The sequence below is a fragment of the Glycine soja genome, chromosome 17 (assembly GCF_004193775.1).
Source record: "Glycine soja cultivar W05 chromosome 17, ASM419377v2, whole genome shotgun sequence".
In the NCBI taxonomy this organism is placed as follows: domain Eukaryota; kingdom Viridiplantae; phylum Streptophyta; class Magnoliopsida; order Fabales; family Fabaceae; genus Glycine; species Glycine soja.
In genome coordinates, this window is record NC_041018.1 from 8,545,970 (window position 1) to 8,563,453 (window position 17,484).

General features: G+C 32.8%; 4 protein-coding genes across 4 annotated transcripts; all 4 read left to right on the forward strand.

Moving 5' to 3' along the window:
- Positions 1 to 564: 564 nt before the first annotated feature.
- On the forward strand, positions 565 to 3,568 carry LOC114392744 (monogalactosyldiacylglycerol synthase 2, chloroplastic-like). The gene is made up of 8 exons (XM_028353971.1): positions 565 to 1,045; positions 1,488 to 1,660; positions 1,962 to 2,123; positions 2,233 to 2,374; positions 2,527 to 2,751; positions 2,875 to 2,937; positions 3,017 to 3,091; positions 3,196 to 3,568. Exons 1-8 carry the CDS (start codon positions 773 to 775, stop codon positions 3,451 to 3,453), a joined length of 1,371 nt encoding a protein of 456 aa, XP_028209772.1. The 5' UTR covers positions 565 to 772; the 3' UTR covers positions 3,454 to 3,568.
- Positions 3,569 to 5,401: 1,833 nt separating this feature from the next.
- Positions 5,402 to 8,122, forward strand: LOC114392714 (actin-related protein 2/3 complex subunit 3). The gene is made up of 5 exons (XM_028353931.1): positions 5,402 to 5,512; positions 5,608 to 5,676; positions 5,783 to 5,891; positions 5,986 to 6,255; positions 7,866 to 8,122. The coding sequence occupies exons 2-5, from the start codon at positions 5,674 to 5,676 to the stop codon at positions 8,006 to 8,008; spliced, it is 525 nt and encodes a 174-aa protein (XP_028209732.1). The 5' UTR covers positions 5,402 to 5,512; positions 5,608 to 5,673; the 3' UTR covers positions 8,009 to 8,122.
- Positions 8,123 to 10,634: 2,512 nt separating this feature from the next.
- Positions 10,635 to 11,702, forward strand: LOC114392010 (E3 ubiquitin-protein ligase RING1-like). The gene has a single exon (XM_028353048.1). The coding sequence runs from the start codon at positions 10,780 to 10,782 to the stop codon at positions 11,569 to 11,571; it is 792 nt and encodes a 263-aa protein (XP_028208849.1). The 5' UTR covers positions 10,635 to 10,779; the 3' UTR covers positions 11,572 to 11,702.
- A 3,184-nt stretch (positions 11,703 to 14,886) lies between these two features.
- LOC114391948 (acidic leucine-rich nuclear phosphoprotein 32 family member B-like) lies at positions 14,887 to 17,040 on the forward strand. Its single transcript, XM_028352972.1, has 3 exons — positions 14,887 to 15,184; positions 16,327 to 16,391; positions 16,483 to 17,040. Exons 1-3 carry the CDS (start codon positions 15,083 to 15,085, stop codon positions 16,817 to 16,819), a joined length of 504 nt encoding a protein of 167 aa, XP_028208773.1. The 5' UTR covers positions 14,887 to 15,082; the 3' UTR covers positions 16,820 to 17,040.
- The last annotated feature ends 444 nt before the right edge of the window (positions 17,041 to 17,484 follow it).

Here is a 17,484-nt window from a genome sequence, read left to right on the forward strand (position 1 = left end):
GTAAATTATATTTTTTTGTCTTATAACATTTTAAATAATATTTTTCACTTTTTTCTAAAATATTATAAGAACTAAAAATAAAGTTAATTTTAGCTATTGTAAATATTAATGCATCTTATTCTTCTCTTCAATAAACATTTATAAAAAAAAAGTATATCAAAAAAAACTTATGTATTTTTTTCCCTCTCTTCCTTATAGTTATACCTTCAAAATAGAAAGAAAAAAAATCATTAGATAATACAAAACCATTACTTGTTTATGAATTATGATTCAATCAATATCTAAATAACACATATTTAAATTTTATAATTAATGAGAACGAATAAATAGCACTTAATCATAAGATATAGTGGTAAATATTAGTGAAAAATATGCTCTAAATACTACTTACCTAATAATATCTCCCCACAGAGTGTGGTGTAAGTGTAATAACTGATTCTATTGAACAATAAAGTTTCCTGTTTGGAAGAGCAAGAGCAACAATATTCGAATCTTCGAATGGGAACATTCCATCACAAGAAGAAAATCCAACGGCCATAACGCACCGATGTAACATGGCCCTCAAAAAATTCCATGGCATAATTCCCACACCTGCCGCCATTATAACAAGTATCCAACGTTGCAAGCCTCTCTCCATCTCCCTCGTATTTCGCTAAATTTGCATCAACCAATCATTCCCTTTCTCTCTCTCTCTCTCTCCGCCGGTGAAATACCGTTTCAGTGGCGGGAACGAGGTTTTACCGTTAGGTGAAACCCTGTTTTTTTTTTAGACATGGAGGTTTCCGTTTCGTCGCCGTCGCCGTCGCCGAGAAGGTCCATAGCGGAGAAGGTATTCGGAGGTTACTATAATGGGAACAACAGCCACAAAAAACGTGGCAGTGAGGCCCACGATGATGACAGCGATGGAGGCATGGAACTCATGGAGATTGGCGCGGAGAGGACAAAAAACGTGTTGATTCTCATGAGTGATACTGGTGGCGGTCACAGAGCTTCCGCTGAAGCCATTCGTGACGCCTTTCAAATTCAATTCGGTGACGAATACAGGGTAACCTTATCGCTCCTTCCCTCTGCTCATGTTGTTGTTGCCTTCTTCCAATAACAAATTATGCTACATAATAAGCTTCTTGTTTTTTTGAAAACTCTGTTCATTTGTTTCCTACAAGAGTTTTCTGGTCTGAGGTATTTTTGTGTTTTTGTCATCTCTTGCTTCATGGTCATGCGGACTTTGTCGCTACGTTTCATTTTTTCTTTTTCTTTTCTTGGACTTACTTGCACAGCTTGCTTCTTTTTTTTTTTTCCTAAAAAAAAAAGATCTTCTTGCCAATAATAACAAGTGCTTGTTTCATTTATATTTCGGTGGAACCTTTTTAATTTGAGATGTGTGATGTGATTCATATAACAATTCATACAGCAATTTATATAATATCATTTTTTTTGTATCTATCACTGATCTGTACAAATAATAACATTTCTGTTTCAATTTTCAGATTTTTGTTAAAGATGTTTGGAAGGAATACACTGGGTGGCCATTGAATGACATGGAGGGGCAGTATAAGTTCATGGTTAAGCATGTACAGTTATGGAATGTTGCGTTTCACAGTACTTCTCCTAGATGGATTCACTCTGTGTATTTGGCTGCCATTGCTGCCTACTATGCCAGGTAGCAATCCTTTTCCGATACTACTTCTCTTGTTATGATTAACTTAATTTGATAATTAGTTTTGTTTTGCCAACAAATTTTGATAATATAACTTTATGATGAAAAGGGAAGATGTCTTTATGGACAACTTGGCATTTAATCATTATTCATTTGTTAATTATTTCAATAATGATTGTTCCCCTATGCCCCGCAAGATAGTAATAACTATTCATATCTGCAGCCATAATTTTTATTTTTTTTTTATGTTTTACGAAATTAAGTTGTGTTTTTCTAATTGGTTCTGCACTCTGTCATTTTTCAGGGAGGTGGAGGCGGGGTTGATGGAGTACAAGCCAGATATCATCATCAGTGTCCATCCCTTGATGCAGCATATTCCATTGTGGGTTTTAAAGTGGCAAGGTTTGCAGAAGAAAGTGATTTTTGTCACAGTGATCACTGACCTTAGCACATGCCACCCTACTTGGTAAAATTTCACTGCAGCTTTTTTTTTTTTCTTTTTCTTGCTTTGAAGTGAAGTCTATTAATTAATCAATGTTTACATGCTCTAAGTCTTACTTTTAATCTGTTTCCAGGTTTCATCCTTGGGTGAATAGATGTTACTGCCCTTCACAAGAAGTGGCCACGAAAGCCTCACAAGATGGCCTTGAGGAATCTCAAATCCGAGTTTTCGGCTTGCCCATTAGGCCTTCTTTTGCCAGGGCAGTTCTTGTCAAGGTATGTGTGTGTGTATATATATATATATATTTTTTTTTATCGACTAGTGTTAGTATGTTAAAATGTTAGTTTTGTGAAGGTATGCATATTAAAGTTATAGGGTGTGCGGTTTTGCTTTCGTTGTTGGAATTGACTTTGTCTTTTACTAATAGGAACAATTGAGAGAAGAACTTGGGTTGGATCCCAACTTGCAAGCAGTTTTGCTGATGGGGGGTGGTGAAGGAATGGGTCCTGTGAAGAAAACTGCAAAGGCTCTTGGAGAAGCACTTTTCGATAAAGAAGCTGAGAAACCAATTGGGCAGTTAATCATCATATGTGGTCGTAACAAGAGCTTAGTATCTACCCTTGAATCTCTTGAATGGAAGATTCCAGTAAAGGTATGTTGCTTCACTTTCCTTAAACCTGTGATATATATATATATATGACTAAGTGAATAGTGCTGCATATGAGAATAATGGAATAATGCCACCCAATGAAACTTTGTTTCTTGGTTTATGCAGGTTAGAGGATTTGAGACCCAGATGGCCAAATGGATGGGAGCCTGTGACTGCATCATAACAAAAGTAAGATATAGCAATTTGCTCTTTAAGCCCTCCTTCATATGTTTAGCATATAGGCTCATTGGTTCTATTGAATTTTCAGGCTGGACCAGGTACAATTGCGGAATCATTGATCAGAGGGCTTCCCATAATCCTCAATGACTACATCCCCGGACAAGTGAGTGATTAACTTGTTAATTGTTCTCCTCATTGCCATTCAGTCTCTTCTTTTATATTTCTATATAAAGTATTGATTCTTAGCTGGAATGGTGGTAACTACAGGAGAAGGGTAACGTGCCTTATGTGGTAAACAATGGAGCTGGTGTCTTCACTCGTAGTCCAAAGGAAACAGCAAGAATTGTGGCCGAATGGTTCACCACAAAATCAGATGAGAGGAAAACAATGTCAGAGAATGCACTTAAACTGGCACAACCAGAGGCCGTGTTTGACATCGTAAGGGACATTCATGAGCTTGCTGAGCAACGAGAGCCAGCAAAGTTTCCATACTTGTTGACCTCATCATTTACTAGCCTAATCTGATTTGATTTATTTGCGCTTCTTTCACGTTAGCTTTATTCCTTTAGAATTGACATGTAGAGTTAGCTTTATTGATGAATATCATTCATTATCCTAGTGATTTTGGTTTAACTTTCTACTGTCTATTTAAGTCTAAATGATTTTTTTTCTCCAATTTTTTTTCTCTGGAATTGTATTTTAGCATTAAAAACTGGCTTTGTTATTGGCTTCTTTATAAGGCAATATAAATTGTATATGGTTATCCTTTGGAAGAAAATCATATAAATTCTTGCCTTGGAAAATTGAGTAGCTTGCTGTTATAACATAGCTCAAAAACGAGAATCAAAGTAAAACATCGATGAAAACATGTTAAGTATCTTTAGTTTGAAAATGAATAATTTAAAAAAAAACATAGGAAGAGATGATTAAGGAAGAAAAGATAATAAAACCAGTGTTTGTTTTCTAAATTTAAAAGATCAAATTAGTTTTATAAGGTTGAGAAAGAAATAATAAAATTCCTAAATCAATGTGTTAAAAACTCCCAACATATGCATAACTAAACCCTAAGGTTGTGTTTGGGGTGTGATTTGGGTGAATTGTAATAAATAATAAATAAATTAGTACATAGAAAAGGTAATAAGAGAATATTTTCTTTCACGTCCTTTGATGAATCAAGTTAGACACGGTGAGTTATCAAACACACAAAACATGTTTAGTTTTAATTCATATAATTTCAGATTCAGGTTCAGTTTAACGCTACATACAGTAGTTTCTAAGTAAATGCATAATTGGACATGGAAAAAATTGATAAATGCACGTATGTAACGTGTAAGCAAAAACCACTAAGTGTTTATTGTCAGCACTTGGCGACAGAATATTATCATCCCAAAACACATTATGCAACCAAGAGAAGAATCACTTGCGGTTGACGTTGTTGAGGCGCTATACATAAGAAAAAATAGCACTGTTGTTTCCTGCACTTGTTAAGGTTTGCATCTTGCTGTTTCAACCTTCATTGAGGATGATAATAGTGAAAGGGGAGAACATGGCCTTCTTTTTCTTTTTTATTTTCCTTCGTAATTTTTTATTAAATTAAAATCTATATAGCCAAATATGAAGTTCAATGAGATACATAGATGTAACCAAGTGGACCATTTCTTTAACTAGTACTGTTGTATTCAGTGGCGAATCCAAAATCCTAAATCAGTGGGTGCAAATTATAAAAAAATAAAATCAGTGGATTCAATTATATAAATATAGATAAAATAAAATATAAAAATATAAGATTTTATTTATAAATTTAATAAATTTTAAAAAATGAGAGGTTGCAAGTGTACACCCTCACTCACATGTAGGTCCGCCAGTGGTTGTATTGTATGTGCAAAAAATCGGCATAAATAGATTGGTAGATTTGGTTGGACTTTAGAACCAATATTTCCTTCTACCAGCAAGAAAACTAGAAATATTTTATATATTTGTCATTAGAATTTAGAATTAAATGTGTTGAAAATGATCACTATAGTCTTTTTGTTTTTATTTTCTTATAAATTTTATTTTTATAAAACAATCTTGTTTGAGATAGCATTGGACATTAAATGTGAATATCTTTTTCTGTTAGTATTTAAATCTTGATTTATGATATTGTGAGAGAATAATTTTTTTGGATAATTCCAAGTCTGTTTGTATGATCACTAGTCTTATGTCAAAGAAATTTCATCTTGAGTACTTCCAAGGGAGAAATATTGCTGATGCCTTTCTCCTCATAAACCTCGAGTGGCAAAATGAATATATTTTGATAACAACGGTTGCGTAAGGTTAAAGGAACATATAAAAAAGGAAAAAATGTTGCTGTCTATGGAAGCACCCACTGGGCCTTGCTGCAAAAATACTTCGTCCGGGCTGAATGAATTTGGGCCTATACGAAGCCTGGCCCACGCAAAATTACCAAGCTTCTTTCTGTTTACTTGTCTGTTAAGTGTTGTTGACAATGCAATAAACCACTAACTATCATTGTTTTCAGATCCCATTACTTTTGTCAACAATCTTGATTTCACGCTCAGCCTGGCGTCACCTGACAATTTTGGTATCTTAATCAATCAATTTACTTCGACTTTCGCAATTTTCGTATACAATTACATATTTACATGCCAGAATCGTTTTTCTTTCCTTCATTTCCAGAAGCATTGGGGTTGCAAAATTGAATTGTTCTGAACAAGCCTTGTTCTTATCGTCGCCGCTGTAGACATGGTACGGGGATTCAATTCAATTCATACTTATTCAAAATTCATAATTTGGCGTTGTTGTCAATTTATTGAAAATAATTAGTCTTGTTGTTGTTGATATGTATGGGAAGGTTTATCACTCTAGTTTTGTGAATGAAGATGGAGTGAGTAGAGCATGTGGGTGCCCTCTTCTTCCTCTCAAGAGCCACATTAAGGGACCTGCTCCTGTTTCAGATCAAGGTTTCCTTTCCATTGCTTTCTGTTCTGTTCTGTTCTGTTTTTTTTTTTTGCGTTTTCAAAATGTGGGATATGCCGTGACTGTGATGTGGTGCAGACAGAACTGATATTGTGGATGAAGCCATAACCTTCTTCCGAGCCAATGTGTTCTTCAGAAACTTTGACATCAAGAGCCCTGCTGATAAGCTTCTCATATACTTGACCTTTTACATTAATGTTGCTCTCAAGAGGCTTGAAGGTTGCAGAACCTTGGCAGAAGGAACCAAGGCAATCATCAACTTGGGTCTCGAAAAGGTTCCTGTCCCTGGAGAGTCTGGCTTTCCATTTCCGGGCCTTTTCCCTCTTCCTCAATCACACAAGGAAGCAGGTGAATCCTGTCATCACTATTCTTTCATCTTGATTTTCTTATGAGCAGATGCATAATTAAGCTTAGTTTAATCATATATATAGTCAATATGTTAGTAGTTAGTTTTAGATTTAATTACTCATTTAGTCCTTACAGCTACACAAACTTTACCTTTTTAGTTTTTATACTTAAGAATTATCCATTTTGGTCCCTACCCATACAATTTTTAATCCGTTGATATCATTTTTATCCCTTTTAGTTTTTACCATCTAAATTTATAGGGACTAAAATGGATTAAAAATACTGTATAAAAAGGAATGATTTTAAGTAGAGAGACTACAAGATAAAGTTTCTACAACTATAAGGATCAAATAAGTAATTAAACCTTAACATTTATTTAATTATGTAAGAAGTTATTTAATTGGTGCCCACCTTCCAAGAACTCTGATATATATTATATTTGAATCAGTTTTCCTATCCATTACCCTTAGGTAATAGTTAAGGATTCAAAAGTGGAAAACTTTTATTGACAAGTATGAGGTTGTGGTTAATGTTACTAACCCATCTCTACCGTGATTTGCAATAAACAATTTTTTTATTGATTCCTTGACCATTGCACTTGGGACAATAGTAAAACTGTATTTGAATAATTCCTTAACCAATATATTTCAATCAATTTCTTACCGAAGATTTGACAGTCACATTTGCTGGCCCAGTTCACTTTAAAGTTAAAACTCACATGACCAAATGAATGTGTCTAGATGCCTCATATCTCAATGTGTGGGTGGCATTGTTTGAAAGACAAGAAATTGTATCACTGCTTAATCGTTTTCAATTTTGGGTACACACGGAACAAGGAATGCTAGTCTTTGGCAAAAAATGAACCATTCCTAGTATCTTCCTTGCATTATCTGTTTTCTGAAAGTAAGGATGCGGGTAACTCTAGGCATGAAGCTAGATAGGTATATCGTAAGATAACTTCAGAATACAAACATGGGATGGAGTGATATCAAATGCAAGTGCATTGGTTATCAGAAACCTGAAGAGATAACTCAGGTCTGGAAAACAGTCAATTCAGAGAGGTTCATTTTAAACAGCTAACTTTTACTAACTACTAAGTGACTTTATGTGGCTGTTGTTAGCCAAATTTTGCAATGTTGCTCTGGTGCATTGGTGCTTGAATTTCGACAGAAACAAATAGAAAGAATACTTAATAAATAAATTAGAGTTTGATATTTACTTCCTTGATGATTAAAAAAATTCTTAGAATGAAAACTTAAGTTCTATTACTTTCTGCATCTATGAAGAATTTTCAGCTTGTATTTACACCAGTACATGTAGGTTTTTTATTTCATTGTATATATTTGTCATTGATCCTTTTTAAAGAGTCAACTCAAGCGGCTTCTTGGGGCAGTTGCCATTGCTTTACATAATTGATGATTAAAACATTGTTAACAAATTTAGAACTTGAGATTGCACACTGATCATACATTCATACTACATTGAACCTTTATATATTGTTGTGTTTACTTTGTCTGATGCAGTTGCAATTTAGTCAACCTTTTTTTTTATATACCATATTTATTTTTATATTTTCTTATACTTCATGCTTTGTGATTTGAACAATGCAGAATTATTCAGAAATTATTTGAAGCAGATTAGGGAAGAAACAAGTGGGAGGTTACTGAGCGTTGCATACAGACCTAATGGCACTCCAAATAAATGGTGGTTGGCATTTGCAAAGAGAAAATTTATGAATATAATCATCCCTTGAACTGTTGTGGCAAACATGCAATTCTTAAACCATAGATTGTGTTGTGAAAAATACACTTAAACACTGTTGATCTGCCAATTAAAAATATATAGTCTGTTTTGAATCTTTGTTTTTGATTTTGAATATACTGAACTACTCTTTGCTAACACATTTTCACAATTCGTTTGTTGGTCAGTGGTCACGTACTTTGTACCCCATAAATAATGAAGTCAGTAATCATATGACCCAACCTTGCTTGTGCTAATGGTGCCTGATTATGTTTAGTTGTTATATTGTCGATTAAGTATTGCAAACCTGCATCGGTCACACGTCAGCTTTACATGATCAGTATTATATGTGTGCTGTCATAACGGGCCAGCCTGGCCCATGTGGGCTGGCCCGCAACAGGTTGAGCTAAGAGTGGACTAGTCCAGTTCGGCCCATTTTTGTGTGGACTAACAAAATGTCAGTCCGGCCCGGCCCACCACAGGTTGGTGAGTTATGCGGGCTGACCCACTTTTCTGCCTTTTTTTGTAAAAAAAAAAAAATCCAAACAATTTAAAATAAAATCCAATATAAAAACCAAACTAAATCAAATTCAAACATTCAATATTAAAGTGATTTAAGTCTTTAAAATAAACATTCAACATTAAGATAATTGAAATTCAAAAGTCATCAAAAATAAACTTCTAAACTATTGAAATTAAGCATTATAGCCATGAATCGTGAAATTCCGAACAACTTCCTCTTCTTTCTCAACATCACCATTAATTTCATCTACAAAGACAAAAAAAACAATATCATTAATAAGTCAAATAAATAAAATAGCACACATTATTGTTATGATTATTTTAAGAACAATTATTGTTATGCTTTTACCCATTACTTCATATTGATCATGTGAGTGAGAAATTATATAAATGTGAAATTTACTCACATTATTGTTATGATTATTTTAAGAACAATTATTATGATTATATGCTATAAAACTATACTCATATCTTTGATAATTTCAAAGTTAAGTTAATTATTTTATATTTTACTCTTTTTACTTATTTAAATATTAATAAATATGAAATATACAGGTTATAAGAAAATATATGATAAGTTACTTTAATAAATCATAATATTTGATATATTCTATTTTATGATGATAATCCCATGAAAAGATTGATCATCAATATGTTTAATTTTAAAAGATATTCATAATACTTACAAATTTTATTTATAATGAATTATTTATAATAAATTATAAAATAATAAAAAATTTATTTTATAATACAAAAGTTTAATGAATTTAAATTTAAATAATTATAAATTTATATTTACTATTTTCTTTTTAATTATCAACAAAATGTGTTGTTAAACAAATATACTCCTCTCGGTACGAGCAGTATTATTATGACATTTATGAATTGCATATCTTTTTTTTTAATCTACACTATGCTTATCCCTGGTTCTTTTAGTGAGCTATCTCCTCAGGGTTTGTGAAAGATGTTCTACTATAAATATTCTTGTTATTGCTTGGACTCATATTCTCCAAAAAGTAGATCCGACTCTGATAGCTCCAAATAAATTAAATACATGCATTAAGATTAAGATACGAAGCCTTCTTATTTCACAACAACGAAAACACTTTTTTACCCAGTCATACATTAGGAGATTTCACTTGGAAAAGAAAAAATGTTCCGCTATAATGATAACGACTAAATATGATGTGAGCTATTTTTTATATTAAAAATATATTGAAATATCTTTAAAAATATTTATTTAACAATTATTTTTAGCTTAAATGATAAGAATTGATATTTTTATTATATATGACTCATAGATATGTAAAGGATAGATTAAAAGAAAAAAGATCGAGAAAATATAAAAAGGAAGATTTTTAGCATGTTATGACTTATCTTTTTTATCTTAATCTTTTATTTTTCTTATCTTATCTTTTTTTATCTTTATCATCTTTTAGTTTAAATCTTTAATTTTTATCTAAATCTTTATTTTATCTAATATATTTTTTTATATGTTATTTTAAAAGAAAAGTTTAAAGTGAAAAAAAGAAAATCAAATCTAATATAATTGGGTCAGGGTCACACAAATCAAACCCGCATAGTCAGCGGATTAAGCGGGACCCAAAAATATGATATAACCATGAACCGTTTAATAAAAATTGGTCGATAACCCCCGCGGAATACGGGCCCCGCGGACCAGTTCATGGACCTGACCCGTTTACCCACCCTATTCTTAAATATATAATATTTTTTTGTAAGGAAGACTTAAATTTGTAAATTAGGGATAGAAGAATAGATAAGAGTATATTAACATCATCTTTAAAATTTTATCTACTTATAAAAAAAATTCTACGATACAATACAAGATGCTCTATAAGAAGTTCCTTGTATTAAGTCGATGGTGAGTATTTAATTTGTTCTTAAAGATAAATATAATTTAATAATCAAATGCTAAATTAATTTTTATCTCTTCATAGTAATAAAGCGTTTCACCACAAATATATTCACATTTAAACACACTTGATAGGCATGATCTTCATATAAGATATAGATATACCTTTGGAAAAAAATCTTATCTCTCTATCAGTTTAGATTTATTTCTATCTTTTTCTTAATGGGATTTATATGATGAGATTTTTTCTCCTCTGATTAGTTACACAGGTCCTTACCATCTTGCAAACAGTTAAATACACGCCAAACCATTAACTGATAAGACCTCAAACTTAAAAACTGTTCTTTGTTGAATCTTGATCATTCTTTGAGAAGTTAACCTCTCCTACCATGAACCCAATGATGATCGAACCTGCAAACATTAGTTCTTCGTCATCCTTCAATATCAACCCCAAAATTGTTGAAGAAAGAATGGGTCCCTACCACATTCGTGTGATAAATGAACAAGTGGTGAAGCCCAATCCCAGAGATACATTGAGATTCGATGTGACTGTTACCCTTCGACAATTTTCAATTTATGACTGGCGTCTGCGTCTCATAAGAACCTCAACCTTGTTGGAAACTTCAACATCCATAAGCTTCCAAAGCTTGTTTGAAGATAATCAAGATTTTTTACTATCAGTGTTATCCAACCCAGAATGTTCTCACTACTTCATCCCAAGAAGCTTTGATCAAATATCACGGAATATTGTTTCCGTTGTTCAACGAGCCTTGGAGGTTCAGAGCTCCCCTTCTTCGGCTGAGTCTGCAGATTTCGAATGCGAAGGGTTCCCTTTGACTTTAGATATTTTCGTGGACACGCTGGAAAAAGTAGATGAAGGAAGGCTTGCACTAATAGAAGAGGAGTCCATACAGCAAGAGGTCGCAATGATTCCAGCCTCCAATGAAGCCATACACTCCCTGCAAGCGTTCACAGATCCACTCTTCCTCAAGACTGAAAAGTGTAATATTTGCATGGATGAGTTTTATGCTCAAGAGGGTAATGAAGATGATGTCAAGTTATTGTCTTCTTCGTCAATGCCATGCGGTCATGTGTTTCATCATCAATGCATCGTGAAGTGGCTGCAAACCAGTCACACGTGTCCCTTGTGTCGCTACCCTATGCCCTCTGTCCACGACTAGCTCATCTTTTATTATGTTTATAAATCTTATCTTTATCTTATGTTGAATATTGTGTGGTTGATGACTGTGTTAGAATTCGATATCGTTCGAAGACATGTGATAACATTGTTCTAACTTTGTTTAATTTCTTTAGTTTCTCTCTCTTTTAAAACAAGAATCACACTGAATTAATTCCTGCTTAATTGGATCAATTGTGATTATGTCTCAACTTTATATTAGTTCTTTATATGCTATCATTTTATACTTTAAAGATTTGAAAGTTAACCTTTAATTTACTTGACAAGAAGAAGGTTCTATATATATGGAGTAGAAATTTAGTTCAAATTAAACCTTGGAAATAACATAGTTGACTATAGCAGTATAAGGTTTGGTCAATATGCTCTTATGCATGTCCACATCAGATTTATCATCCCAATGCAATTGACCCTTTAACATTGATCAGTCAATATTAATTTTTTAGAACAATAATTGGTTGAAAAGTAACCCACCAGCAGCCAGCAGGCCTAGTCTATCACGATATATATCTACACCATGACAATAGAAAAGCCAAGAAAATGCTATTCATTCTAACGACAATTATTGTTTTTCTTTCTCTTGCTGTCTTCTTGGTAAGAAAAACTCTGAAAAATAGCATTACTCCTTCAATTGAATATCACAACCATTTTCCTATATACAAAACGCTTTGCTTGATAGCACAAGGGTCAATTTATTGCTATCGGAATTGAGCCTTGCTATAAAACTCTTGTTTATATTGCTAATTGCACATTACAGAGACCAGTATGCAATGCAAACTTTATTATTGAAAAGATAAATTTATATCATGTCAGAAATTTATGTATGACCCATTTGATTAGGGACAAATATACATGACAATCAAAACGTCAACCTTGTCAATTGGAAAGATCACAGAACTACTTGCAACCAGCTACTCAAATCATCTTGTTTTCGAAAGTTAGTTTACAAGTTGAAGAGACCCTTGTGCACAAGATACTTTTTTTATCATTTCGAACTCTTCCCCTTTATTCATGCAGAAGCAACGGCAGACGGCAATGTCCAGTAACAGTGTTGCATTATGTAGGATATACTCTGCAAAATTCAAACATCACAGTGTTGCCTATGACGGAAAATATCGAAATGCATTTCTGGCAGCATAGTTGGAAACATGGTAACTTGGTAAGCTATTGTGGAGGGGTGTTTGGGCAACACCGTAACGATGTAATCTTTAATGATACTCAAATCATTTAGAGCAAGTTATGGAGATGATTATAGTAGGATCATGGATGTGGTTCAAGGCTAAGCTAAAAGGGTTCTCAGCATTTTTTTTATAATTGGTCTGAGCAGCCCTCTTTGGTGTTGCATCAGACTTAATCTTCGATCCTAGCCTTTTGTTGAATATATATCTGTGCTTGAGGTAGCTGGACCATTGGCTTAATTTGTATCAAAGTAATTTTGTTTAGTGTGTTTTTGCTGCTCAAGTGATGCTTGTCGTGTGTGGAGACATTAGCGTTTTTGTTTTCTCTGACGTATATACCAACATGGGTTGGAACTACAGGAGGATCAATCCCATTGCAAGTAAGAATTGGTTATTTCTTTTCTTTGGTGGACTTACCATAATAAGAATATAAGATAGTGGGACTGGTTATTTTTTCTTTCATCTCACCATGAAGTTTCAGCAAACTAGACACACCGTTAAACATCAGAATTTATATATGAAAGTAATTCACTAACCCATTTATATTCAACAAATTAACAAATTAAAAATGTTTAATTCAATTGTTCTTTGCTTTTGTTTGCACTTGCTCTATTATTGAAGTTGTGCCAATTGGGTTGTTAGCTATAGAATAAAATTTTATTTTTTTTAACAATTATAAATTTATAATAATAATAAAATAAAATAATATATTATTTAAATTTGGTGGGTTGACGGGTTGACCCACCAACTCACGGGTTAAGTGAGCCGGACTGAAAAGTTGTTGGTATCAATTTTTTTTTTTTAAAAATTGAGTCTGACCCACCTCTAACTTGTAGTGGGCCGGACTGACCCACGGACCGAAACCTCTTTTCAGATATTTAATAAATATATTCAATTGTTATATTATATACTTATATATCATTTATTTCTTTTTCTCTTCTTGCTAGTTAATGCTATGATGTTATCTACGTATTTATTTGTGTCCATTAAAAAGAATTTTGGTGAATTTATTTGAAAAAAGTTATCTTTTAAGATTATTTTATATAAATAATGAAAAAATTAGATTTTTTCTTTCATATTCTTGTCAACAAGTTTTAAACTAAATAACGTTCATTTTTTTAAAAAAATTTCTGGAACATTTCTTAATAAAAGGCTGTTTAATATTGAAATATATACATTTAATGTCAATTTTTAATTTAAGATTAGATGACTAGGATTTGATTTAAGTTGTATATAAAAAAATGTAAATAAGAATATAAAGTTATTCCATTTATATCAAATGTCAATTAAAAGTGGTTTAAGTTTTTTCGAAAATCAATTTTGTTTTATACTTGACTCGGGAATGGGGTTGTTTCAGAGTTTAAAATGATCAATGATAAATTATTTCCAAAAATATATTATAGTGTAAAATAATATTATCATCTATTTATTTTCTACCAAAAAATAGTTTTATATCATCATCAAAATTTAAGATAATTATTTTTAAAAAGTTAATAAATCTATCATGTATTATGGGTTATGGGTGGATGATAATTTTTTTTTGACACTACCAATCAATATATAGTCTTTTTTTCTCAATTTTTTTTGGTTGATAATTATCATAAAAATAGTTTTATATTTTCCTTCAAATCTTTAACTGCTTTATAAAAATATTAAAGTTGAAAGTAAATTTATTTAAAGCTTTGTAAATTTATCACATTGAACACTTACTATAAAGAAATAGGATTATCACGGCAATGTTGCAATGTTTATATGAAGATTTAGAATTAGAGTTTAATTTTTATATATTATCAGTTAAATTATGCACTATTAATTAATTAAAATCATAAAATTTTACACAGTTAATTAATCAAAAATCATATTAAATAATGTAAATTTTAATCAAATTATTATAAAAAATAATAAACTTATTATATACCATAATTTTCAATCAGTAATTTAAATATAAATAAGTGGGGTACAAACTATTTACTTTAATAATTTTCTTCCAACGTTTAAACTGACTATCACAGTTTACAAAATGGTCCGTCATGGTTTAAGTGTAAATTAAGGGCCGAACTGTAAAAGAAAGGCCGAAGCCCAAAAGGGCACAAGATCCAAAGTTATACATTAAATGATAGGAAATTGTTATAGCCACTTCCAGGGAAAGAAGAAGAAGAAGAAGGAATCTGGCGTGGAAGTAACCAATCGAGAGTGGTAACAGAAATAGCAATAACAATTTGGTTAACAAAAACCCTAAGGTGGAGAAAGAAGGGGTTTACTCTAACCGACAATCAGATTCGGAAGCCTTTGACTTGTGTTCACTCTGTTATTCTCGCAATGGAGGTTCAGATTCCAAATCACACTGTTTTCGACATGCCTTCACTTCTCCAAGCTGTGGTCGCCGACACTGTTCTCGCCGCTGCTCAATCTATTGCTTTGGTATTTCTTTCTCATCAAAACCCTCTCTTTTCTTCCCACCTCATTCTCCCCTTGATTCTCAAGATAGAAATTTAGTAAGCGTTTGTATAAATAGGGTTTAATTGTTTCACTGATTTGCTTGCATAGTTAGGTCACAGCAGGGATTTTCTATTTTTTTGCCTGTAAGTGTTTTCAGCATTGACCATAAAGGATAGTCTACAATTGTGTTTCATGTGACTGTATTGAATGTAAGTAAATTGTTTGTTCTCCATTTGTGTCCTCGCTCCTGTTTTCAATTTGGTGATTGCTACATGTTGTGTTTTGGTGCTCGCTGGCACGAGTAAATGTGCTATAGATGCTTTGTTTTTGTTGGTAAAATGTATAAGAATGGCAATGCAATGACAGTGTAAGTTGTTTTAGATGGTCATTCAATCAAATGACCTTTAAGATGATTTTATAAAAGTCAACAAATTTATCAAAATGATGGTTTGTAAATTGTGATTGGATGACAGGATAAAACTATTTTACACCGTCAGCGGCGTAGTTTTTTTTTTTCCCTCAAAAGTATAAACTATTGCCTTAACATAAAGTATAAGGGGTTCCAGCAAAGATTTGGGGGTTGGGACAAATGCTGCCGACAGTTTTGCTGCATGATAAATGCCAAGGATATTCTAAAGTTCAAAAGAACAAGAGAGAGGATTCTCCTAATGCTACAAAACAAACAACACAAACACAGTCAAGAAGATGTATTATGTTTTCTTTCTTGACTGTGTTTGTGTTGTTTGTTTTGTAGCATTAGGAGAATCCTCTGTCCACTTATATTCCCCTTAATTTTTTGGGAAAAGGGGGGAGTTGGTAGAAGATCAATTGATGTGGTTTTCACCCCATTAACTTCTATCTGTCTGTCCAACATTCAAATCGTCTTTCTAAGGATTTGAGATGACAGAGGAGCTATTGAGAAGCTGTATTTGAAGGATGTGATCTGTTGTTTCTTGCTTGAATATGTACACAACTTAAAACGGGCATAATAAGTGTCCTGGGTTTAGTTGGTTTAAGATCTATTTGATGATTTGTTTAAACTATAGAATATCCTTGGCATTTATCATGTATTGCATGGAATCTAGTAAATATTTTAAATTTACTTCTGTTTGTTTTCCTCCCAGATTGGATATCTGCTTACTAATGGCACTAGTTCAGTGTCACCAAATTTGACTGAAGTGGATGGAAGGTAAGAATAAACTGAAGTCAAATCCTACCTCATTTCAAGGTAATGATAAGATTACTCATTATTGTTATGTTTGTGTTAAATCCTGGTCAAGGTTTCCTTTAGAAGACCTTTTTGGGAGGAAACGTGCTTATCTACAAAACAAGAATAGTGAAACAGAGGACGAGGAGGATGGAGATGAGGATGATGAAGATGGACCTGACGAGGATGAGGATGGAGATGACGAAGAATTCTCAGGTGAAGAAGGCGATGAAGGAGGGGACCCTGAAGATGAGGCTAATGGTGAAGGAAGTGATGATGGGGATGAGGATGATGATGGCGATGACAACGGCGACGAGGAAGATGATGATGACGGAGAAGATGAAGAGGAGGATGAGGAGGAAGATGAAGAGGAGACCCCACAACCACCTCCTACTAAGAAGAGAAAGTGAGAATTAATATTAACAACCTTAGTGATTAGGACAGGTAAATTAGCAACCTTTTGAGTAGACCTATCTTGCTTTATTTTCATGTCAATGATGATAATTATTATATTAACATTCCTCATTGTTTCCATGACTTTACCTTCTTCCACCAAATTATTATCGTGTGTCACTTAAAAAATGTTTTTCAATTAAAAAAAAGTCTCAATTGCAATTCTATCTTTAGAAAAGTCTCAATTGCAATTCTATCTTTAGAGTTGGGTTGTCTTGGGGGTTTTCATTCGATATGATCTCGTGTTGCAAACCTGTAAATCCAGCAAAAGTGCTTCACTTATATAATCTTTTTTTTTTTTTTTGACAAGGCGTACTACTTCAGAATATGTATTCATAATAAATTTCAAAATGTCCTAGATGCTCGGTTGACATCAGTTGCTTTTTTCTATTGTATTTCTTTTTTTATAAGGAAAAAAACGACTGTTATTTGAGCATATGGTTACTACAGAACGTGATTTCCTTTGATTCACTTCGTTTTCTTACTTCGATTGACACTCATACACGATTACCTTTTATCCCTCCACAATCCACGTGCCCTTCGCCATGCATGAACTCAACCTTGCTTTCAATTGTAACAAGTTTGCACATTGATGATATATTTTACTCTGGAAAGTACGAAG